We start from the raw sequence: 24,414 nt of genomic DNA, 5'->3' as shown, positions 1-24,414 counted from the left end.
GTACTGGAGCTGTTGACTACTTTTACACTGTCAACTGTATATTATTTCCCTCTGTTTCAATCGTGCTCCTTTCTGGACATTTCAGTCCACTCAGCAAAGCTGAAAGGGGAAAGCGAGGGGCCTTTGCTCTTTCTGGGCTAGAGCCGAGAGGAGGGCCCCGTGCTCCGTGCCAGGGAGGGGTGGGGCTTGGGGACCACGAGGACCCTCCTCTCTCACCCCCGGTCCTCGGCACACAGGAGCACAGAGGACTCCAGCTGAGGGTGGGAGGGAGTTGGCTTGGAGCCTGCAGGCCCCTGTGCACTCTCATATACACAGACGCACAGGCTCCTTGATGCCCACTGCCTTTCTGGCACAGAGATCCTATTTCTCTGCCTTCTGCTCCCTCCCCCTCGCACGGAGCCTTCAGGGGTGTTTTGGTTTTGGTTTTTTTAGCATTTTTTTCTTCATGCCCCTGATCGAATCGATGACTAGGAAGTATGTGGCTTGGTAAGCAAAATGCTTCTGAAGACGGAATTCCAAAGCCCCCGGCAGCTGTGACCTCACCACACGAATATGCACCAAACCACGGCTGTTTTTATAAATCGCCACCCGCCAGGGGCAGCGCACAATGGCCAGTGTTGACACTGGATTCCGCACGTTCTCAGCAGCTCCCACCCCAATGCGGCTCCTGCACGAGGTGCTGCGTTCCCTGAACAGCCTGATTTCCACCCCTTGAAGCCTCGTCACAGCCCCATGTTGTTACATGTCATTCCCCACACCCAGAGGTGATCTGCTCCCCTCCCTCCCAGGCCCATGGGTGGACCCTCACCTGTGACTGAGTGCTGCACCTCAGGGCAGGTGCCTGGGGCTCACGCGGTTCTTCCATAAAGAATATGACCTGAGCTTCTGCTTTGCACCAGGCCCTACGTGCTGCACTAGGAACAGAGGCCCTGCCCTCCTCCCAAGCCTCAAAGCCCCCGCATCCCACATCTAGGGTTGCCCTGGTGGAAAGGTACCTGGGAGAGGACAGAGGGGGAGAGTAGTGTCCGTGGCCCCAGGGCTTTGGCCGCGGCCCCTCCCTTGGAGGGCTCTCTGGGGCTCCGGGCCTGCTGGCCGCGGCCTCTGCTCAGGGCTGACCCCACAGGCACGCACAGAGCGACAGCCCCACCTGCGCCTTCCCCATTCGCCTTCGTCACCACCTGCCATCTGGAGCGGAGTCTGCAAGCCAGCAGGGCCCGTGGGGTGCCACGCACAGTAGGGCCGCACCCAGCATTCACGGAAGGGATATCAGTTCACAACTCTGGGGTCTCAAGGCTCCCCTGGGGCCTCCCCAGTTGCGACCACACAAAGCAGCTGGAGAAGGGCAGTGTGACTGATCTCACTGATTAACACGATTCCCTGTCACATGATGCCTAGAACCAGTGCCTACGCAGATAGCTGCCCCAAATTTTACCCTGACAGCCCAGCGGTGCCAGTTCCCACCACACAGGCCTGGACTGAACAGTTTAATCAATTAGTGAGATGGATGCCTCGTGTCAGCTGCAGCTCTGGTGAAGGGATCCCAGCCCCCACCCGTGGGACACACTGGACTTCTCCCTGGGCCCCTGTCTTCCCTGGTAGGGTACAGCCCAGGAGCAGGTCTGGGAACCTGGTCCTTGGCTCCAGCTGGACGCTCAGTCAGGTGGTGTCAGGCCCTCCCTGCAGCCAGCTTTCCTTCCAGAACCCAAGTGGCAGAGCAAGGAGGGGCCAACGGGCTTATGTAACCATCTCTGCTTGTGGACAAGGACACTGGACATGACCTGACAAGAGTGAGGTCACAGGGACCCTGGTCCAGTGAGCCCAGATTCCCTCCCCACCAGCTTCGTCAGCCTTGCACACACCCACACACCCACAGATGTACATACATATTCCACACTTCAATTTCTGCCTGGGGTGGGGCAGGGGGAAGGTGTTTGTTCCCAAAGCATCGGCACAGGGAGGTCCATCCTGCAGAGACTCAGGTCTGGAGCCTCCCCCTACTGTGCCCAGGTGGAGGGTCAGGGTCGGTATGAGTGCATGTGCACATGTGTTCAAGCATGTGTGTGTGTATGTGTGCATGCGAGCACATGTACATGTGGAGAGCATGTGAGAGTGCGTGCGAGCACATGTACAAGCATGTGTGTGCAAGCATGTGTACACGTGAGAGCATTGTGCAAGCCTATCTACCTGTGTGCATGTGTGAGAATGTGCATGTGAGCACCTGTGCAGGCATGTATGTGCAAGCACACATACACGTGAGAGCATAGTGTGAGCATATTTGTGTGTGTGCATGTGAGAGTGTTGTGAGAGTGTTCATGTGAGCACATGTGTGAGCATTTATGTGCAAGCACATGTACATAGACATGAGAGTATTGTGCAAGCCTATTTACCTGTGTGCATGTGTGACAGCATGTGTGAGTGTGCATGAAAGCATGTGTGTGAGCATGTGTGTGTAAACACATGTACATGTGAGAGCACTGTGTGAGCATATTTACATGCGTGCATCTGTATGTGTGAGAGTGTGGATGCAAGCAAATGTGTGACATGTGTGTGCAAGCACATGTACATAGACTCGAGAGCATGTGTGCAAGCATATTTACCTGTGTGCATGTGTTAGAGCGTATGTGAGTGTGTGTGAGAGTACATGTGTGCAAGCATACATACATGTGAGAGGGTTGTGTGAGCATATTTATGTGTGTGCATGTGTGAGCATGTATGGGAGCACGTGTGTGTGTGACCATGTGTGCATATGTCTCTCTGTGTTCCACTGTCTCTGCCTCCATTTCCACCCCTTGCCAGTGTCTGAAGTGTGAGTGACCCTGCTCCCTCTCTGCCACCGCCTTACCCGAGGCTTTGGGCACAACCACACCAGCTGCATGTGTCCTGATAATTCCCAGCCTGCCTGGAGATAAAGACGTTTCTTCACGGCGTGAGGACACCAGAGAGTCGTTCACATATTGACAGCCAGGAGGCTGTATGTTTCAAAACCTTGCTTTGGTGAGTGGGAAAGACCAGCAGGAAATAAAGCAAACCTGGTCTGATGTCCTCTGACTTTCTTTCTAAAAAAAAGGGCAGAGCTGCAGGTCACTGGCTTCCAACAATGACCCCAGCAGTCATCTGGTGTATCTCCTCTTCTCGGTGCCACATATTCTGGAATAAAAGCCTGCCAAGGGAGCCCAGGCAGCGTGCTTACCCTGTGAGCCCTGTGCCCCCTGGCCCAGGGGGCAGACTCACACCACACCACAGCCCCCAGCCCCCAGGCCCCAGGGTACGTGAAGGACAGGACTCAGGAGAAGGCTACTGAACAGGGCAGGCAGGCCAGCGGGGGCCCGGGGGCTCAGGCACTCCCGCGTGCAGGCTGTAGACCACACTCTCCAGCTCAAGCCATCTCCGTACATAGCCCTTTATCCATGAAGGGTTGTCTGGTGAGATGGATGGTGGCTCCAACTGGGGGTCCAGGAAATTAAGAGTGTGACACTGACATGTCTACCTCATCCTCAAAACCACTGAGGGCCATGGGGGCCAGGGGTGCAGGGAGCCCTCACCCAACTTCCTGGGTTCTGAGGAACAGAAGGGGTGGGGGAAGGACCCTCCTCTCCACCCACGATGAGGCAGTGGGTATGAGGGCAGAAGGGCTACCGGGGAGTTGAGGGGTCTGTCCTGGCAAAGTCTCAATCGGTACTTGATGCACTTGGGGGAGTGTCTTAGAGGGTTAGGAAATGCTCTCCAGCCATTCAGGCAGGACAAGGGTTTGGGGAAAGTCCTGGGTAGGGCTCCCCACCAACCCTCCCGATTAGGGCTCTCCAGGGGTTGTTGACCCTGAGCCCCAGCAGCCTGGTCTCACTGTGGTAGAGAGCACCTCAGCGGCAAAGCCAGACAGGACCACAGCAGGGACCACCTTTTGTGAGTCGGTCCCTCCTGGGCCAGTGAGGGCCAGGGAACCCGGGCCTGGCTCCTCACAGCTGCGCCCACACTGGCCCCAGCATGGCTGTTCCAGTGAGGCCACCTCCCTGGGCGACGTGTCTGTGTCAGGTGTGACCCTGAGCAGAGCCCTGGCAGGCTGGGCGTGGCCTTGACACAGGGCAGGGGGGACACCTCAAGGATGACAGGCAAGGTTCTGAAATCCAGCCACAGAAGAAGACTTGGGGGAAGGGGTTCCACAGACCTGGGGTGTGTCCTAAAGACCAGACAGAGTAACAGAAGGCCCAGGAGGCTTTCAGCACATACGAGAGCCATGACGGGCCACCGGGAAGAGGGTCTTGGGCCCTGGAGGGGGAGACCACAAGTGGGCCCTGCGGGGTGTCACTGCGGCTGGGGATCAGTGAGTGCCCGAGGACACTCCACCTCCCATCTGGGTGGAGAGGGTGACTTCAGACAGGTGAGCCCAGGTGTGGGCCGGCGCGTCCCGCTGGTTGGGCACCACACAGGGAAGCAGGCAGCTCCCCACAGGGAAGCAGCAGGTTGGTTGGCAAAGAGATAAGGAGAGGGGCGCAGAGATAGACAGAGACAGAGGCAGAGACAGGGGGATGGAGAGAGGGAGGTGGGAGAGGTGGGGAATGGGCACAATCCCCCCGGAGATCTCTCAGAAAACACACCTGCCCCATACCCTCCACCCGCATGGAGTTATGTTCCTAAATTTGAGATTTTGATAAAAGTCATGAACTTATTGAGGCGCCTGAGTGACTTAGTCAGTTGAGCGTCCGACTTCGGCTCAGGTCACGATCTCTCGGTCTGTGACCATTCCGCGTCGGGCTCTGTGCTGACATCTCAGAGCCAGGAACCTGCTTCAGATTCTATGTCTCCCTCTCTCTCTGCCCCTCCCCTGCTCACACTCTGTGTCTCTCTGTCTCTCAAAAAAAAAAAAAAAAAGTTAAAAAAATTTAAAGTTATGAGCTTGTTTTCTAAAAATGCAAGTAGGTATATGACCCAACATCTTACACAACCGTAGGGGGATTCATGAACCGTGTGAGGAGCCCATAGAGCCTCTGTGACTCCAGATGAGATGGGACATGGGTGTACTTTCCCCCACGGCTGCTGTAACAAACTCCACAAACTTGCTGTGGCTTAAAACAACCCAGGTTTATTATCACACGGCTCTGCAGGCCTGTGTCCCACATGAGTTGCACTGGCCTGAGACCCAGGGGTGGGCAGGGTGGGTTCCCTCTGGAGGTTCCAAGGGGAAAACAGAGCCCCCAAAGCCTTCAGGCTGAGCCCTTCTCAAGCTGTGTGCCCTGGTTCTCTCTCTGCTGCCTCCCTCTCCCACTTGTAAAGACCCTGATGACACAGGGCCAGCAGATGATTCAGAATAGCCTCCTCGTCTTATCAGCAATTGTAACTCCATCTGTGACCTTCCTTCCCCTTTGCTGTGTGAGGGGACATGGCTACAGGTCGCAGGGACTGAGTAGTCTTTGGGGACATTATTCTGCTGACCACCACGGGCAAAGGGTGTTGTCAGATGACAGACAAGATAATCGGGTGTGGAAATCGGGCCCGTCTAGAAAGGAATCAAAGAAATGCAAACTATCAGCCTGAGACCCTGTTCCTCATGGGCCAAGTGACAGGAAACAGAAAGCAAGAGGGGTTTGCTGAAAACTTTTAAAAAGTGACCTAGTGCTCTGGCCCCTCCCCTGGCCGCCAACCCTCCCACCCAGGGCGTTTGCATGCACCTTGCCCCTCTCAGAACCCTGCCCTCCCAAGGCCCTGCCACAACCGCCATAGCTGAAACGGCAGTTCAGGGTCCCCACCCACCCAGCTCTCCACCCCCTTGGCACTAGCAGCCACTTCACACCAGGATGGTTCACAGCTACCCAGCTCCTCTGGAGGGCAGGCTTCCAGTGCCGGAGCTGGAGGGGAAGCCCTGTGGTACAGCTGACTCAAGGCCCCATCCCCATCCAGAGCTAGCAGCGTGTGTCAGGCTGGCCAGCCTGGCCTGGGATGCCTGCTGGGAGCCCTCACTTGGGGGGCACCTCACCACCAGAGGCCAGAGCAAGGATGCCCACACATGGCAGTCTTGAGGTTCCCCTGGGCCTCAGTGGGCCACCTGCGCAAGTGTGGGTCGTGGCCAGACGCCGACGGAGCATGTAGCCCCCACAGCTACAGCCTGTCTCAGCCAAGCCCTTCCACGCAGGTACCATGATGCATAAAACCAGACATCATGCACAAAATCAGGGCCTGACCATGAAGGCCACAGGGTCAGCCTGACTCCCCACAGCCAAGACTGGGGAGAGGGGGGCGGTCCCTGAGCACTGGGGTACAGGGGCCTGAGCCACTGAGGACCTCAAGCCAGCAGGAGGACAGGTGTGAGGCCGCCCCTGCGGCCTGTCTGGGGCGGCAAAGGCGCGGAGAAGGAGCACGCACTCGGCTTGCCTCCGGCCCCGGAGCACAGTCTGCAAACAGAAGAGCATGCTGCCCACCGATGTCATGGGTGGCACAGCAGTGCAGAAAGCCTCTGTTTTTCTTGATCTTCGTGTCACTGGACAGGCCCAGACCTGGGGTCCTGCAACTGACATGTTCAAGAACCGTGCTAAAAGAAGGTGTCCACTGAAGCGGAGCCGAGAGAGTAAGGATGTCCCTTGGGGCCTGCTAGGAGCAGGCACGTCCAGAGCCATTGCGGGGGCCCGGTCGGCCAGTGCAGGGGCCCGGGCACGTGGCTCCCTGGGGAAACATACGAGGAGGGGGTGAAAGCCCCTGCAAGGCCAGCAGTGAGGGAAGAAGAGACGGCAGGCAGAGCCCTCGCCTGCTGGGAGGGCCCGCCTTTTCCTTACAGCAAGATGACAAAACTGTAGGGGGGGACACTGGGGGCACAGCTTGGCAGGAAGGAGGGCCTGGGTCACACTTCCCCTTCAGTCCCCGGACAAGGACGAAGAAGGGTGCCCGTGGCTCCGTCCGACACAGTGACTGTGACACTAGGCCAAGACCCTGTGGCAGAGCCCCTGGTCAGCCAGAAGGACCCTCCAGAGGACCCTCCGAGTGCCTCACCCTGGCCCCTCAGGGCTCTGCCATGTGGAGGCTCCCCTGAGGACATACGTGGGAGAGCAGGAAATCTGGTGCCACAGAGCAAGCTGGGCACGCAAGGGCCTCAGATGGCCGCTGGAGGCTCTGGACAACAGGAGGGCATGGCTCTCGGAAAAGGTGACCCTTCCAGCCCCTCCCAACACCAAGCAGCCTTGGGCCGCTGACCCTAAGTGTCAAACACTGCCCTCTCCCCCGACACCAGAGCGCCCCACCCCCCCCCCCCCCCCCCCCCCCCCCCGGCCCCGGGACCCTGGGACACAGGCCCTGTTCTCCCTCCAGATCTCCAGCAGGAAGAGTAGCTCTCACCTGCTGCCTCACACCTCGAGTGAAGCACTCCACACGTCTGCACATGGGGTTAGGTCCCTGGCTCCTCCCATGGTCCCCGTACGGACATAAGGAAGAAAGCCAGCCCTGAAACTGAAGCCCAAACCCGACATTCCGGTTCTGCAGCACCTGCATGCCCTGTGGCCTCCTCCAGCGTCAGAGTTAATGACCAGAAAAGCCCCAAGCATGAGCCTGACAGCAGGGTCACCGTGGCCTGGCCTGGCCGTTGCTGCCCGGCATACTCCTGAAGTAAAGTATCACACTAGCCACAGTAGGACCTGTTCCCGTCACCAACCCCGCGGCTTCGGGTTGTGACCTGCGGGAGCCCACAGACCTGAGCACACGCCTGAGCTGGGGCATGCCCGGGCCAGGCCACATCCACCTGACACACGGCACACCTGATGCAGGGCGCTAGGGAGCCAGGGCACACCTGGGCTAGCAGGCGGCACCTCCCTATGGCCACAGTGTGCCTGAGTCTTGGGCGCAGCCTGCACGGTGCTCACGAACCGGTGTCCTTTCCAGGTCCCCCTTCAGCCTCCGCAGCTGTTTGGGAGAAATCACCTGACGCATTGATGCAGATACAGGCTTAAATCTAATTATGTGACACCCCAGTGACCCCAATACTGGGGTGAAGTGTCCCCCCAAATTCCCATCTACCCAGAACATGTGACTGTGAACTTATTTGGAAATAGGGTTTTCATAGATGTAATCAATTAAGATGAGGTTGTACTAGATCAGAGTAGGACCTAATTGTGTGACTGGTGCCCTCATGAGAGGAGGGATTTGGACACAGGTACACAGAGAGGAGAAGGGGGCAGAGCCTGACAATGCATCTACAGACCAAGGACTGTGAGCAGTCAGCAGAAGGTGCCAGACACAGACAGTCTCCTCCCCGAGAGCCTTTGGAGGGAGGCTGGCCCTGCCCACACCTTGACTTTGGACTTCCGGCCTCCATAACAAGGAGAGAATGAATATTGTTTAAGCCTCCAGTCTGTGGTCATTTGTTACAGCAGCTGCTGGGTACTAACTCACCATTGAGAGTGTGGAGGTCACCAGCCTAGTGCAGACCAGCCCCTGGGGGGCCAGAGACTTGCTATGGACTCAGGCATTTGGGGGGAGCTGGCGTCAAAGGGCAGCATCAGGGTCATCAGGAAAGGGAAGGCAGCGGCTGAAGGGGACAGGGAGGGGGGAGGTGCGACATCTGTTTTCTGAAGCCTGAGAGCAACAGCCGCACTTATAGTCGGACCCAGAGTGAAAGACCCTGAGCAGCAGGGCCGTGGGGCTCCCTCGGGTGTGCTGGCCTCAGGAGAAGCCCTACACGACACCACTGAAGTGCGGCGTAGACCCGTCAGGGCTGCAGACAGGCGCACCGCTGTTCTGTCAGATGCTGGTCTTTATTCTCTGGAATGGAAACAGCCAGCAGCCCAAAAGTGACCATGGCTAGCAAAGTACATTCTTTGAAAAACAAAAACAAAACAAAACACAAAATAAGTATTTGGCTCCATAAATCTTCATCACAAGAAACAACTCTGAACGGTCCTCAAGCTTTGCACAAAGCCTGGTGCTGGGCGTCCTCCATGGGCTACGGCCCCAGCGCCTCACCCAACACACCAGCCCAACACAGTCCTGTCGGGTGCTTTCGAAACACAGCATGAAATGGCACACAAGGCATTTTAAGACACTGGAGTTTATTTCCTATGGACATTTCTTTTTTTAAAAAAAATATAATAACTTAGTTTGCATCTTACAACATTTTCAGTCAGTCAGGAAGTCCTTGGCCAGGAACTCGTGGGGTCGACGTGGCATGTGCCTCCACAGCTTGTGTGCCAGGGAGCCCCCAGTCCGAGTGCCCGCTAAGGCCGCAGTGGTGCTGCCCACAGTCACTCTGTGCCCATCTCACAGGGGTTCAGGCCCCTCTCCTCGGCATCCTTGTACATCCTTTGGAAGTCCTTGAAGCGCGGGGCACAGCCAAGGTGGGCCTCCCCAAAGTGTATGTGGCCGGTGAAGAGGAAGTCCCCACGCCCCGGCTTCACGCCGCACTCCAGCAGCGTGGTGACGTGCCCCCGCCAGCCTCCGCCCTCTGGGGCTGGCCGGAAGACCCTGCTCTTCTGCCGGTAGAGCCGGCTCACGTGCAGGTGGATGGCAGACTCCTGCTGCTCCGGTTGGTGGGTGACGTTCTGGATGGAGCCTCGGACAACTATGGAGGCAAGGACACAGCAGTCAGTAGGGTCATCAGGGGTGTTCCTGCCAGGGCCGACCCTGAATTCTGCATTCCAGAAAGCCCATTAGAAAGAAAAATTCACACGTTTGAGGCCTTCTGGGGGTTGTCCCTGCCACTTAGACTCGGTCAGGGTAACAGCCACATGAGTGGGGAGAAACAGAAGGCAGACACCACAGTGTGCATCAACTTTTCAAGTTAGAACAAGACAAGCAACGGCAATCAATACCCACGATCTGCTGTATCCAGGTGGGACAGAAACGGGGCTGCTCGGAGGGGAGGGGGTGATGGGAGGGAGGTGGGCAGAGCAGGCCCTGGGGACAGTCCCCCACCCTCCGGATGCAGGACCACAAAGTGGAAAGGAGCCTGCACCCCCACCACACAACTGCCCTCAGAGCTGGAGGCGCTCAGAGCCGGGTCCAGCCGGGCTATCTTTCCGTCCGGTAAGCTCACAAAGCACTTCCACCCTGTGCCCAAGTGCACAAGCGGGCAGCTGATCTCAGCCCCGGGCCCCCAGGCCTCCTGGGCCCCCAGGACCAGGAGCTCCTGCCGGAGTGTCCACAGGGGCCCAGAGAGGGCAGGGCTCGGAGGTGAGGCCAGAACCAGTGCTTGGAGGAAGATGCTCAGTGACCACCTTGAGCAGGACTCCCAACCCTCTCCCTCCCATACAGCCGGGTCCCTCCCCATTACACCTCCCCGCCCAGTGTCCTCGGCAGTCTCCCCCCGAGCTGAGTCCCAGCGCTGGAAGGCCCTCCCAGGCCCACGTGGGGCTCCCGACACGTGGCAGGAGCACAGGGACACTTACCAAAGTCGCTGGTGCAGACCGCCAGCAGCACCTCTGTGTCGCTGCAGGGGCGGCACGGGGCTGTGGGGAGAGAACAGCGTCAGGAGTAGGGGCTGTGGGACTCAGACCTCCGCTCACACCCGCCAGGTCCTGTAGGAGCTCTCGCCTCAGAGAACAGACAGAGGACCTAACCTCAGCCAGCACGTGGGGGAGGGGCTGACGGATCCAGGAGCCCCAAGCTTGAGACGCGGCTATGAAGGGCGTGCACCCCGAGAGACGGCTGGCGTTCATGCTTGTCCCCACCTAGCCTGTTGGTGCAGCAACCGCTGGGCCCAGTGTAAACTGCTCTCCCACACCCATCACCAACGGGAAGCCAACCTGAGCTGGTCTGAAGCTACTCCCCCACACCTGCTTGGCTGAGACTTGCCTCCTTTCCAGCCTCCACATCCATGCCAGCCACTCACACATCACCTGTTCCCAAGGTCCCCATCTGCAGCCGAGACCAGAGGGTCAGGGCACTGGTTCCTGAAGGTGTCAGCGAGCATTGAGGGTCACGTCTGCGGGCCAAGGCCGTGGGGCTCTCATCCAAACGAGTCACAGCCCCTTCCCCAGACCCCTGACTTCAGACCAGATCACTGCCTGCAAACACCTTCTACAGCAAGCCTGGTTCACAGAATCCCCGACCCCCCACAGCCTGACGGGGGTGGGGTGGGGGCTGGCTTCCTCCAGCCAAACCAGGCCCTGCCCCATTAACTTCTGCCCCAGCACAGCCCTCACCCTAACTTCCTAAGAGAGGGTGAGGCCTCAAGAAAGGCTAAGGGGAGGCACAAGCCTCTGGCTCTGGCAACTCTCCCCCTGGACCACGGCGCTCCTAACCCAGCACTGGATTTGGGAGAACACAATATGATTTGGCGATCACACTGCCTCTGCCTCCTGGCCACTGAGTCTCTAGGGTGTGGCACAAATCCCTCCAGCTCAGGGAAGGGTTAGGTATGAAGTCTTGCAGGAATTAAGATCACTTCCTCAAGGCCCCAGAATGTCCCTGGCTTTTGCCCTTGTGGGCCCTCCCAAACCCTGAACTGGGCGAGCAGTCACCTGTACCCTGGGAGCAGCAGAGACTAGAGGCATCAGGGGCAGGGCCAGGCCCCAAGGAGCAGGAGCTCAGAGAGGCCTTCCGGGGCCGGGACACAGGGTCTGGACCGTCCCCAGGCAGCACGGGGTCTCTGCAGACCCTGGGGGGTGGACGTGAGTTTCCAAGCACTGGCCCTGATTATCCTGCCCTGGGCAGGGGTGGATATGCGTGCCCGAGGCCAGCTCAGGGGGGCCTGACTCACTGGCCCACACACTGCCTGCCACTCTATCAGGTTCTCAGGAACCAGGCAAAGCCGCGTGACTAGCAGAGCCGGTTGGGTGTGTTAAAGCCTGGCCAGCCTGGCCAAGGGGATTGGTTCCACCTACCCAGCTCCAAATCCCAAAGACTGGGCCCACCTTGCTTCCATGTATGGAACCCCAGCCTCAACGCCTCTCTTAAAAAAGAAGGCAGCCCACTGGGGGTCCCCTTCCCTGCTCGCCCCTCCAAGGGCCTGCTGCCCACACGCATCGGGTAGGATGAGGCCGGGCTCTCCAGTTCTGCTCAGAGGCAGCCCCTGTGCCAGGGGGCGCACGGCAGAGGTGAGACCTCCCATCCTAGCTGGCACTGCCTAGTGCCCAGGGGGTCAGAGGCCTCACTCTGGGTGCCCCTCATAAAGCACTTGCCCAGGTTGGGGGAGCCCCAGCAGAGCCCCTGGGGGCCAGCCCTCGAGGTGCTCCAAGCAAGGGTGGGCGGGAGGCACGGGTCCACACAGGCTCTCCAGAGGCGCATCTCAGGTTGAGTCAGCTGAGACAAGCCACAGGCAGTACCCACAAAGACAGCAGTGGTGCAGCGACAGGCCCAGGCCACACCCGGCAGTCAGATACCCGGCCTGGCAGCCCGTGACTCACCAAGCCCGAGAGCTTGACCCTCTCCATGGACACAGGCCCAGGGACCCCCCCCCACTGAGGGCTAAGGAGGAAGGTGGCACGGAGCCTGCCCGGGGCGGCCATCCTGCTCACACCCCACGGCACTGCGGAAGGTGTGGGGATGCCGGGGGCCCCGGGGGAGGGCGGTCAGCAGTCCACAGATCCTCCCACCAGAAGCCACCACAGCTGAGCTAATAAAGTGCCACCCAGGAGACTTCCCTCATAATTCTCAGTTTTTACGAAGCACAGGTCACCTTCTTGGAAAATCCAGGCTGTGGACGCCAAAAGAAGCAATCTGGAAACAATTATTAATCGGAGTTGGGCTCATAAAGGCAGTGGAATGCACTGGTTTCGGACACACTGAATCTCGTTTCCTTGAAGGGGAAGATGAGGAGGGAGCAGCCAAGAGGCCAGCTGGAATTATGGTTGTTTGAGAGGGGCTGGCTGAGATATGGACATCTTAGGAAGATTATTCCAGAATGTGCGTAAAATGAACTGAAGAAGGAAAACACAGGGTCAGGGAGACCAGCCGGGGCTACTGCAGGGACCCAGGTGAGGATGGCAGGTGCAGCGGGGAGGGGGGCGGGGGGGGCAGCCGCCGCGTGCTAGGCCCTCGCCCAGGACAGGTCTGCCTATGGCGCGTGCTGGTGTGGCAGGCGGGGCTGCCGTGGAAGGACAGACACAATTTCCAAAGGGAAAACTGCATGAGGGCACCCGCTGGGGTCGTCACTGAAGCGAGGCAGGTGGTGGTGGGTTCAGTGGGTACAGCGCTGTCACAGGGAGGGGACACGGCTAGAATGGAGCTGGTATGAGCTGAGTCCCAGCTGCCATTTCAGGTTCTGGAGCCTGGTCCTGCGTCACCACAGCCAGCCGCAGGCCGGTGTCGCCCTGAGGCGGTCAGCTGCCGCGGGGATATTCCGTCTCCCACCTGTCCTCCTCACTGTTGCGCCAGCCCTATTCCTGGTGAGGAAGCAGGCGGATGCCACACGCTTTCATCCTAAGAGTCCAGAGACGGGTACGATGAAAAATAATTACCCAATAATTACATTGGCCAGAGAAGCCACAGAGAAGGAAAATAAAACATCCTTTGGGGGAAAAAATCTCTTCTCTCCTTTTCTGTTTCCAGGACATATTGAGGCTTCTTTCCATTTCTGCTGACCTTTGCTACTCATCCCCCACAGCCCATCAGGGCCACCACCGAACTGAGAGAGCTCCTCGGGGGGGGGGGGGGGAGAGGAGGGAGGAGGGGCGGGCTTTGTACCCACCCACCCCACCCCTCGGGCATCATCACCCCCCCAACACATCAAACACAGCAGGTCTGAACAGGGAAGGGGTGATGAAGCACACTGGAAACCGTGTGACTGAGGCTGCCCACTAGCCAGCAATGCCAATAACTTTTATGTATTCATGGCCAGCACCGTCCCCTCTAGCTGTGGGTCTAAAATGCCACTGTCTTCCCACCTCATCTGTTCAAGGAAGCCTGCTCTGGGGAGGCATCACATGGACCCTAAACCCCAAGCCCCAGAAGGTGGATGTGGCCAAGCCAGTAAGCCCCTGCTATTTGGCTCCCCGAAGAATAAAAGAACAGACTGGAATCAGGGACCCACCTGGGCCCCCTCAGGCAAACCAAGGAGAAGAAGATCTGTCTCCACTCCCGAGAACCAGACAGAGCAACCTCCTGCCACCCTTCACTGGCCACCACCACACACCCCCAACCCTAGCGGGGCCCTGGTGTGCCTGCTTCCCCAAGTATGCTGGGGCTCTGGGGAGGACGGCCCCCGGACAGCCCGGCTAGGTTCCAGGCATGGCTTAGAGCTTTATCCATTAGTTAGCTGGATCTGGCCACTTGCCCACCTTTCGTGTCCTGCCAGAGATTTTCAGCAACTGCGTTACTCAGATGCCCTGGTGAGGCTCAGGGAGGAGGAGGGGGACATGGGGCAGGGTGGGGAAAAGTGGCTCGATCCTGCGTCCCCCCCCCACCCCACAGGCCACCTCCTATCACCCACCCCTCAATCTGTGCCTGCAAGGAGTGGCCTGCCTCTCCATTCTGGCCCCTGCTTGGCTATCAGTGCATCTCAGATCATACCAGGAAGCTTCCTATTCAACTCAAGTGCACCCTGGGCGACCACACTCACTGCAAATACTCCCAAGCGGAAGAGTCCAGGGCCGTGAGGCTCACATACATCTCTCATCTGGGAGCCTCTCTTTTCTCCAGTCAGCACAAACTAGAAGCTCTGAATCATCAGTGAGGGAGAAGGCTCATCTACCTCCCCAGCAGGCAGGATCGGTGATTATCCAGCCCACGGGCACATGCACACCCCCGCGTCACAGGTGTCTGGGCTCCAGCTTCACCCAAGTTTCCTGCAGCTGCAGCCAGGGCCAGAACGGCAGAGAGCCGGGAGCCACGTGCTACCATCTAAGAGCCTGCCTGGATGGCGGACAGCACTGCTGCCAGATGGCTGGCACCGACATTCCACATTACGTACCCATTCCTTTGGCATTAAAGGCTTAGGGGCCCATCCCCCGATGAAAGGCAAACACCCTGGGGAGAAGGGATGAACTAGCCTCCCCAGATCCCTGCTGCCCCTCATCTCCCTCAGACTGAGGAAGTGCTGAGCCCCCAGAAAGGGCCCAGAATCTCTGCCTATTTCCATCCCAGCTCCCAGAGCCCCAGACATATCAGAGTCCCCACCCCAAGTTCTGACAGTTGCTAAACGTCTGTACTGTCCCAGGCCAGCTTCCCGGCCGACGAGCAGATGCATGCTCACACCCCACCATTCACGGGGTGCTTGGATCCCTGCAGGCCCCAGCTTTAAACAGACACTCCAGGGCACAGTGAGCATATGTCAAGGGTGGGGAGGGGTAAGAAGGGAACCTCTGGGCCTCATGAAAGTGCTGGGCCACCCAGACTGCCCAATGTGCAGCCACAGTCAACGTCCTACATGGGGTCTCAAGAGGCCAAGCAGAGACCGCAGCCAGACAAGCCGCCATCACGCAGGGCCTTGTCCCGGCAGCCCCAAGGGAACCAAGGGCAGCTCAACCACTGACCACACAGGCCTCTTGTAAACCTGCTCACTGTCCTGGCCTGAAATCAGGGGCCAGGGGACCTGAGGTGCACAGACCCCGCCCATAAAGAGAGGGAGAGAGACTAAGTGTCTGGCCTCCGAGAGCGGAGCCATGGTCTCTGCCATCGCAGCACGTGACCGCCCCTGTGCATTTTCCTTCTGGACAACTGGGAACGCTCAGGTGTGCAACAAACAGCTGGCTGCCCAGGGCAGCACCAGCATCTTGGAAGACTGACCCACCAAGTGGAACAAAGCTCAAGCCACAAGAGAACAGGGCAGCAGCAAATGTCTTTAAAGGGGAATCAATATTCAATCAGTAAAAGGCGGCAGTGGAGCGTGTGACTCCTGATCTTGGGGTTGTGAGTTTGAACCCCATGTTGGGTGTAGAGATTACTTAAAAATAAAATATTTCAGGAAAAAAAAAAGGGGAATTGTTAAGTTCCTAACATCTGCTTCACTCAGCCAGCAATCACCAGCCAGAAATACTGAATCCGGTGACTGGGTCTTTCCAGATTTTGATTTTACTGTTAGCTTATCTCTAGGTCCCCTAGAGAAGGCTGGCATACCTTCCTCTAGCCCTCCCACTCACCCTCCTATAGCTGGTCATCAAGACAAAGGCTGTTGTGGACAAAATGTCATTCAGGCCCTGAGATTTACAGCAGCTCTCAGTGCCACCTTCCTGGGCTGGGGGCCTACCCAGGCGGCTGGCACTTGGAGGGGGACGGGCTCCTCCCTGTGCAATTCTACACTGAAGTTCTCCAACAGACCAGTTTAGTTTGAGAGAGACTGAAGGTTTTGAAAACTGATCTGAGCCAAGAATGCAGAACAATAAAATGCGGATTCACATTCAGGAGCAAAGTCTACATTTCAAATCCTAGCAGATCTGTTTTTCCCAAATCAAATTTTTTATTTACTAAAATGTGGAGATTATACTATTCTTGGGGACGGCCCACCCCTCAAACCAGGTATCTCTGCCTTGGCACTGCTGACACTTGGGCCTGGGTCACTCTTTGTATTGGAACCGCCCTGTGTGCTGGGGGTGGTAGCATCCCTCCCTGGCCTGTACCACTCAATGCCATGGCACCCCTACCTGCCCACCATCCAGGCTGCCTGGTCACCTGCAGAGTGGCCTTCTTGGAACCTGCTCACAGGACAATCCAAGCTCACACCTTCCCACTGGGAGGCATCTTGTTACAACCAGCTTTGGAATTGACACAAGTGGTAGTCAAGGAGCCCCACGCCACACACTTGGACCCCAGGAGGTCATCTATGCCTTGCAGTGGGGGCCACGCTTGGCCTGGGTGTCTGTACGAGAATTTCTGCACCCGCTCCCAGCACGAGGCGTGAGATCTGCCCCATGTGAGAGCTCTGGCGGTGCTCGCTTCTCCTCGGGGTCTGCCTCGGGAACTTTTCAGAGGCCAACACTGCCCTCCACACAGGGCCCTGAAAAGCTGTCTGCCTGCCTCAAAAGGAAAAACGAAGGACAATCTAAAGCCAACTCACAATCTCCACGTGCACACACATACGCACACCCCTGGCTACTGAGAGACTCCTGCCAGAACCACTCCGAGAAGGGCCGTTTAGTGGTGGGGGCTCCTTAAGGGCCGGCCTCACGGGACACCCAGTGAGGTCCTCACTAGTGGCACTAACCGGGGTGACTGTCTGTTGCCGCCTGACTCGCCACCCACAGCCCCACAACCCTCTCCTGGCACACTGCTGTGTTGTTTCCACACCACACGGGCTTGTCCTTATAACACCCACCCACAAAATGCCTCCGGAACCTGGGACCAGCTCCACAATTCAGGTCATCAAAGCTCTGCACCTCTCCGGAGAATGAATCAGCCTTGGCTCCCACCCAAAACTGAACATGTCAGAGGGTGCAGCTGATGTCAAAAACACTCAGCCAATCCTCTGTCAGAAGAAACATAGGGGTGATGTGAACGGCCACAGCACCCATGTCTAATTACAGTCTCGAGCACACAAAAGGGGAGCAGGGAGCCAGGACCATGACCCATCACAGCTCTCAGGTCCGAATGACGGCCGTTCTCAGGGCACGTGTGTTTACTCTCCTCAAACACAGCTCCTGAGAGTGCGTTGTTTCCCCATGTGCAAAACATGCACAATGCTAATGGCGCCACACATGTCCAGTGCCCACTGCACAGGGCGGCCCGTCTGCCGGCAGCAGAAGGGTTTTCACAGAGACTGGGGGACGGGAGATGAAGGGAACCCCCAACCCCACTGCCCTCCCCACCCCGGAGGCATGCCACTCACCTGACTGCGCATGCAGGTCCGACCCCACACACCGGCTGGTCAGCTCGTACTGGAAACCTGTGTTCCTCCTGCTGATGTCCTGCTGGGGCGTGGCCTCCACGAATAGGCCACGCTGCGTGAAGTCAAAGCAGTGCACCTGGCGGGGCCCGCGGTCCCCATCCCGCACCAGCAGCTGCAGCTCTCCAGTTTTTTCCAAATAAATATTGGCCCCCGAGGAGTCCCTGAGGGGCTTGATGCACAGAGTCAGGTGTTGTTGGGAAGATGGGAAGGTGTTGGGCCGCACGTTGACGATGAGAGCCCCGGTCGGGTACATCCACTCCACAGAGCCCGCAGAGCACCGCAGGTACACCTGCTCCACCTCCTTCCTGTGGGCCTCGCGTGTCAGCCCGCTGCAGAGGGGACATGCATCAGTCAGGGCCCAGCAGCCCACATGCACCCACCGGGGGACGCCTGCCTAGGTGCGGGAGCAGCCCCTCACCCACACACAGGCTGCCGCCCCTCTGCCCTGCTGCCAGGGGCCGTTTCCAGACAGGGACAGCCACACGGCCCCCCGCCCAGTTCCCTTCAGCAGGCCTACCCCAGAGGGTCATGGTGAGATGGGCCCATGGTGCCCTGATGCACATAGACAATGTTTGTCTCAGACCCTGTCAACACCTCAACCCGTGTTGGGGAGGCGATGCGTGCAATGGAGGGAAGAACCCAGGAAGGGTGGACCTTCTGGAACATGATCAAGGACACACCAACAGGACTCTGGCATCAACCCAAGTTCCAGACGACCCACTGAGGGCCAGAATATGGCAGATGCCCACGGAGTGTGAAAACAAGGAGCAGGTTCACTTGGTCCAGAGAGTGGCTTTTAAACCAACTAGGAATGTTAGCAGTCTGGGAGGTTGGAGATAGTTGGTGAGTTTTGTCTTTAGCACCTCACAGATGGGGGTGTTTCCATTTTCCTTAAAGTGACCATTTGGTTACTTTTTCATTCATTTGCAAACCTGAAGGCTCTGCATTGCCAATCATATTTTTAAAAATAAACTCAAATATCATCACAGCAAATTACAAAAGTAAGGTGATGGTCCTCCATGGGGAAGCCACAGGGAGAGAGATGCAAATAGTAGGCAGACAGTTCATCTGCCCAAGGGGAAGTGGTGGACTGCCAAGTTAATCTCACTCCTAATAAATGCTAAATAGGAAAAAATGAAGTCTGTACACTCTTCGTGAGACAGGTCTTGAGTAAAGTCATTACGTTATGTTTTCAAGAAATTGAAACCATCAAAAATGTTAAAGTTTCCCCTACTCAAAATTTTAATGTGAATGTCAGCTTGGGCTAATGGTTACGTCATAACCACCAAACAGCCCTGGAACTCAACCAATGACTTCAACCAAGTGTTTTATTACATGAAATTCGGTTCTGATCGGATCTCAGACAGGTTCACCACATTCTTAGGATTTTTATGTGTAATAAACAATGCTATATTCAGAGCTCTGGCCTGAGTGAGTTACCAGAAACCCTTTCTACAGAGGAGAAAACATAACATATGGTTTGCATTTACTGTTGGTGACTCATGCTCTGTGCTCCAAAAAACCTCACTTTTCATACGACGGCCAGCTGTGGGCTGGGGCTGCACAGTCATCCTGCAGACCACATCAGAGGGAGGTGTCAAGGAGGTGACCCCCCTCCTAAACTGCTCCCTGCCCCCAAAAGCCCTGGGTCACTAGCAGCCAGCCTGGCCTCAGACGCCTACCAGAGCCGCACACGCGGAACAGACTTACAAATTACAGTCAAATAAAACTCATATAAGCTCATCTGACACATATGTGTGGACGAGTATAATTATAGTGCTGTGAAAAAATTAGACTAAATGGTAAGTGGCTGACACAGATGACTATAATCACCTCTGCTCTCGGGCAGCCAAAACAAACTTTATCATAGTGTCCCTCCTCTACTGTCTCCAGCCTCAAGGGGCAGCTGGACACTTGCCCCATGCCCAGACACCAATCCTCAAAGCTCTCTCCCCTAAAAACCATCCTGTTCAAGGCTTCACTTCCCTCTCTGTGGAGGGAGGGGACCCTGGGACTCAAGGGAAAAGAAAGCCCATACCAGAGGCTTTGGATACCTTTCACTAAGTCACTTTATTTTTTTAAGTTTTTTTTTCTTTAATTTCTGAGAGAGAGAGAGAGAGCGTGAGCAGGGGAGGGTCAGAGAGAGAGGGAGACACAGAATCTGAAACAGGCTCCAGGCTCTGAGCTGGCAGTCAGCACAGAGCCCGACGCGAGGCTCGAACCCACAAACTGTGAGATTATGACCTGAGCGAAAGCTGGCTGCCCAGCTGACTGAGCCACCCAGGTGCCCCTCATTAAGTCACTTTAACTCAAACGATGGTGAGGGAAACAGAGAGGTCCACAACCCATCCACATCTTAGGCAGGGGCAGAGGGAGCCGTTGGGGGGACAGGTGGCCAACCCATGGCTGTCCCCAGGCTGCACATATGACCACATACATCTTGTGCAGTATACCTAGATCCATTTATCCATAAGCCACTTGACTAAAAGAGGACCAGGAACTACAAAGAAGTGGACATAGAAGAAATAAGGCACCCCATTACTTCACCCTTTACCTAATGTCTTCACTGGCACCCAGAGACCTGTCTATGCCCATCCCAGGGTCCACAGCCAGCATACAACTCTGCTCTGCCTCTCCCCTCATAAGGCACTGAGATCAACAAGAGTGAACCAGGCACTCAACACAGGAGTGCTCACATGAAGGTCAATAGCATGTGATGTCCAAGACTGCCATTCAGATGCACATTGAGTCGCCTGGGACCCCACTGAGCCTTTAATAAAGTCAAGGACTCATAGCCTGTCTGGTGCTTACCAGAAATTCTAGCTAAATCTCTCTCTTCTAGGTTTCCAGCACCACAGAAAACCTGAAAAAAAAAACTTGTGTTTATGCAAAATTGCTGGAGGTGCAAAAATGTGCCACATCTGTGACGTCATTGACGGTGGCATTAATGATTTTCGCATGGTGTGCAAGTGACATGCTAATCAGGCAGAAAGAAAATACCTGCTTTCTGATGTGATGAAGTTAATGATGCCGGAAAACTGGTTCTAGTCACTCTTACAGAACTGAGAATACTGATTGATCTTGGATTATTTAAACTGGATTCCTTTATTTTCCAAAAAAAGAAGAAGGAGGAGGAGGAGGGGGAGAAGGAGGGGGGGAGGGGGAGGGGAGAGGGAGGGGAAGGGGAGAGGGAGGAGAAGGAGGAGGTAGGGAAGGGGAGGGGAGAGGGAGAGAGGGAGGGGAGGGGAGGGGAGAGGGAGGGAGAGAGGGAGGGGAGGGGAGGGGGAGGGGAAGGGAGGAGAAGAAGAAGGAGAAAAGGGTCTGCAAGAGTCACTCCCCAGGCAGACACACCTTCAGGGAAAGGACAGCAAATCCCAAACTGACATGGGACTTCCTGAAGGGGTCAGTGTGGCAGCAGCAGGGCTCATGCCACTTAACACCCACAGCCTGGCTCACCTGAGTCACCAGAAGTAAATTATGGTCTCTTGTTTACTTAAGCCAGGAAGAGCTTCAGATCAAGGGCAAACCCAAAGGTTATGATAACCGGAGTTACCTTTCATTTCCCTACCTAGTAGGAGAGCTAACCCAGGTGTGACAGACCCGCAAACCCTGGGCCGTGGCAAAGTTCGTGGCCCAGCTTTACGACCACAGCCTAATAAAGATCAGGGCGCTGTCCTGCCCCTGCACAAGCGACAGGGATTGCAAAACCTCCTGCTTAATTGCTTGGAAACACCCAGAAAGACATTTCAGCCTGTCAGATGTGAGTGGCCAGTGTCATAAAGAGCAACTCCCTCCCTCTCAGGGTATCAGAACGCACCCAGGGCATCAGGGCTCGCACCACCCTGTGCTGTCTTTAGAACAGCTCATAAAGAGTCATAAATGCTACAGGAGGCTGCAGACGAGCCAGTGCACCCAGGTTTCCACAGCGAGGATCTGTCAGCTGATCCGCAAGGCGCATTTGATAACTAGGGCAGCAATTACAGTGCAGGGGGGCTTATACACCAGCACTGTGGCCTGGGCCTGTCTTCACCGCGGACCCCACAGGACAGCCCCCGCAGCCTCCCGCCGCCAGCAGACTGCCTTTGGGCTGAGTGGAGGGCAGCTGGAGGGGGTCCAAGGCCTGGAGTGTGTTAGCAGTGACGGAGAGAGGCAGGCGGCAGGCAAGCGTCCCTGCTCCTCCAGGTAGGTGAGAGGAGGCAGACACCTGCGTAGTCCAGGACTGGTTGGCCCTCTGACCAGCACGCACTCACAGCCCTCTCTGATCCCCAGGAGAGCCATCCCCTTCCACGCACACAGTCCTCTGAGAGCGTGAAAGGGTGTCAGCTCCTCCTCTGGAAACTCAGGTTCCCAGGGTGGGACAGGGTTTCTGTTCCTGATCTGCTGAAGCAGGACACCCTAGACCGCAGTTTGGGGGTGCACTGATTCATCCCGCAGAAGCTGCAAGGCAGGGAGTTTAATTACCAGCGTGGGGGAAAGGGCAGCCCTGGAAGAGTGTGTCAGAGTCAGAGGCTCCCAGCCAGCCCTGTGCTGGCGCCAGCATTCTCCAGGCCGGCCCTCCCCCCGAGCTCCAAGCTCATGGCCCCAATCTCGGCTCCTCCATCCCAGCTCTGGTGTGTGCAAGGGAGCGAGGACACCACAGGCCCCATCTCTGGGGCCCAGAACCCCGGTTTGGCGGGGGTGGGGAGTGGAGAGCAGGGTAACTGCCAGTGTCCACAGAGAACTGAGTCTGTAAGTATCCAAGATGACCAGAGCCCAGCACACTGGCACAACCCCCCAACCTTCCCGGAAAAACTGTCTTCACTCAAAATAAACCCGTGACACTCCCGCAGCATGAGGTGTGCTGGCGGGAGTCTTCCCATCAGATATGAGGGCCAAAGGGCTTGGAGAGAGGCCCTGCTCCACGGGGCACCGCGACACCGCGACCCGAGGGCAGCCCCTGCCCACAGAGTTTCAAGAGATTAAGATGCGCATCTCCGTCTGAAAACTCCTGAACCGGCACTTTCCGCGGCACAGAACCGGCTTTTCCCAACTGCGAGCTGCCTGCAGCGGGGCCCGGGGCCGAGGGCGCCCTGGGCGGATGGCGGTTTCTCACCGGAGTAGCTGTGCCCTCAGGCGCCCCGCCCGCGTACACTTGTGATTTGCAACTCCTTTCTGCTTGTCACACTTCAGTTTACAAAAAAAAAAAGGCCTCTGCTGCCACGGCGGAGGGGCGTGAGGGGGGGCTCCCCGAGCCCAGCGCGCGCGCTGCCAAGGGCGGCCTGACCTTCACCGAGGCCGGGGCGGGGATGGGGGGCGCCGCGGGCCCTGCTCTCGGCCAGCGCACAGGTGTCGGCCAGCGGGTCTCCGCGCGCGCCAGGGCCCCGCTCGGTCCACCGAAGCCCCCGCTCCCTCCCGAGGACCCGCGGGCCCTTCCCGCCCGGCCCTGAGCGCAGGCCCTGCTCCTCCCGCCCCGGGCGCGCAAGTCCTCGCCGCGGGCAGAGCCGGGTAGGACCGGAGAACCGACCCCCGCCCGCATCCAATGCGGGGTCCGCGCGGAGCGCGTGGGCTGCCCGGCCGGGACTGACCCCGCCGCGCTGAGGGCGCACCTCCCCCTGGGCGTCCTCCGGGCCGGGGCACCGGGCCGCCGCGGGCTCTTTTGTTCTAGAACCGGGGGCGGGGGCGATGCGTACAGGGCTCTGCCTGGAGAGCGGGCCCCAAAGTCCCCGCCCGGGGCCGCGCCCCCGCACGCTCAGCGGGCCTGAGCGGGGAGGGCATGGGAAGGGAGGGCGGCGGACCCGAAGGCTGGGGTCGCGCGGCGCGGACTCACCTCCCCTTCCAGCTGCACCGGTCGCTCGAGTACTGCGCGCCCGCGCCGCCCAGCAGCGCGGCCAGCAGCAGCAGCAGCAGCGGCGGCAGCGGCGGCGGCTGCGGCGGGCCAGGGCCCGGGGCGGGGGGCCGCGGCCACAGCTGCCCCGCGCGCCCCCCGGCCGCCCGCGCCGCGCCCCGCATGCTCCGGCTCTGTTCGGCCGCCGACCCCGCGTCCGCGCCCACCGAGCCGACCCTCCACCCGGCGCGGCTGGGCGGGCGGGGCTCCAAGTCCAGGCGAGTCACGTCGTGCGCCCCCCGCGCACTCGGCGCGGACGCCCGCCCATCCCGGTCGCAGCCAGGGCCGCTGGAGCCGCTGGAGCCGCGCAAAGAGCTCCGCGCCCGCTGCCGCCACCGGAGGCTCAGAAGTCGACGAGTCAGCGGTCCGGGTCCCGGCTCAGCTGGGGGGCGGGCCCGCCCGGCCGCCCCGCCCCCGCCCCGGGTCCGCCCCGCGCGCCGGAACTCCGCCCCTGCGCGCGTCGCGAGCGCGGCTCCCTGGGCGCCCCGGCGGGGGGTCTCGGGGCAGCTCGAGAGACCGGGAGGAGGGTCCGAGAGAAAGTCCCGTGCACGTGCCCGGCGGATGCGCTGCGGGACGCGGAAGAAACCAGAGCCCGCAAGTCTGTGCGCCCCGAGCCAGCGCCGGGCCGGCGGGTCGGTCCGCGGCGGCTGCGCTGTGCTGTGGACGCTTCGCGCAGGCTGCGGCGGGGGCTCCTGGCCGTGCCACTGCTGCGTAACCGGCCAGACTCCCATCAGGGATGCTCCTGACCCAGACCTGTGCTCTGCAGAGGTGCGGACTGGGGCCCGGTCTGCACCCCAGGCGGGAGGGGAGGCCCAGCCGT

The 24,414-nt window shown here is 58.3% G+C and overlaps 1 protein-coding gene across 1 annotated transcript; it reads right to left on the bottom strand.

Moving 5' to 3' along the window:
- Nucleotides 1-9,003: 9,003 nt before the first annotated feature.
- Nucleotides 9,004-23,955, bottom strand: METRNL (meteorin like, glial cell differentiation regulator). Its single transcript, XM_039226293.1, has 4 exons — nt 23,538-23,955; nt 17,672-18,060; nt 10,359-10,418; nt 9,004-9,532 (listed from the first exon to the last, which is right to left on the bottom strand). The coding sequence occupies exons 1-4, from the start codon at nt 23,717-23,719 to the stop codon at nt 9,216-9,218; spliced, it is 948 nt and encodes a 315-aa protein (XP_039082224.1). The 5' UTR covers nt 23,720-23,955; the 3' UTR covers nt 9,004-9,215.
- Between the last annotated feature and the right edge of the window lie 459 nt (nt 23,956-24,414).

The sequence above is a fragment of the Hyaena hyaena genome, unplaced genomic scaffold (assembly GCF_003009895.1).
Source record: "Hyaena hyaena isolate Hyena2069 unplaced genomic scaffold, ASM300989v1 scaffold_21, whole genome shotgun sequence".
NCBI classification, from domain to species: Eukaryota; Metazoa; Chordata; class Mammalia; order Carnivora; family Hyaenidae; genus Hyaena; species Hyaena hyaena.
This window is presented reverse-complemented; position numbering and strand designations above follow the sequence as displayed.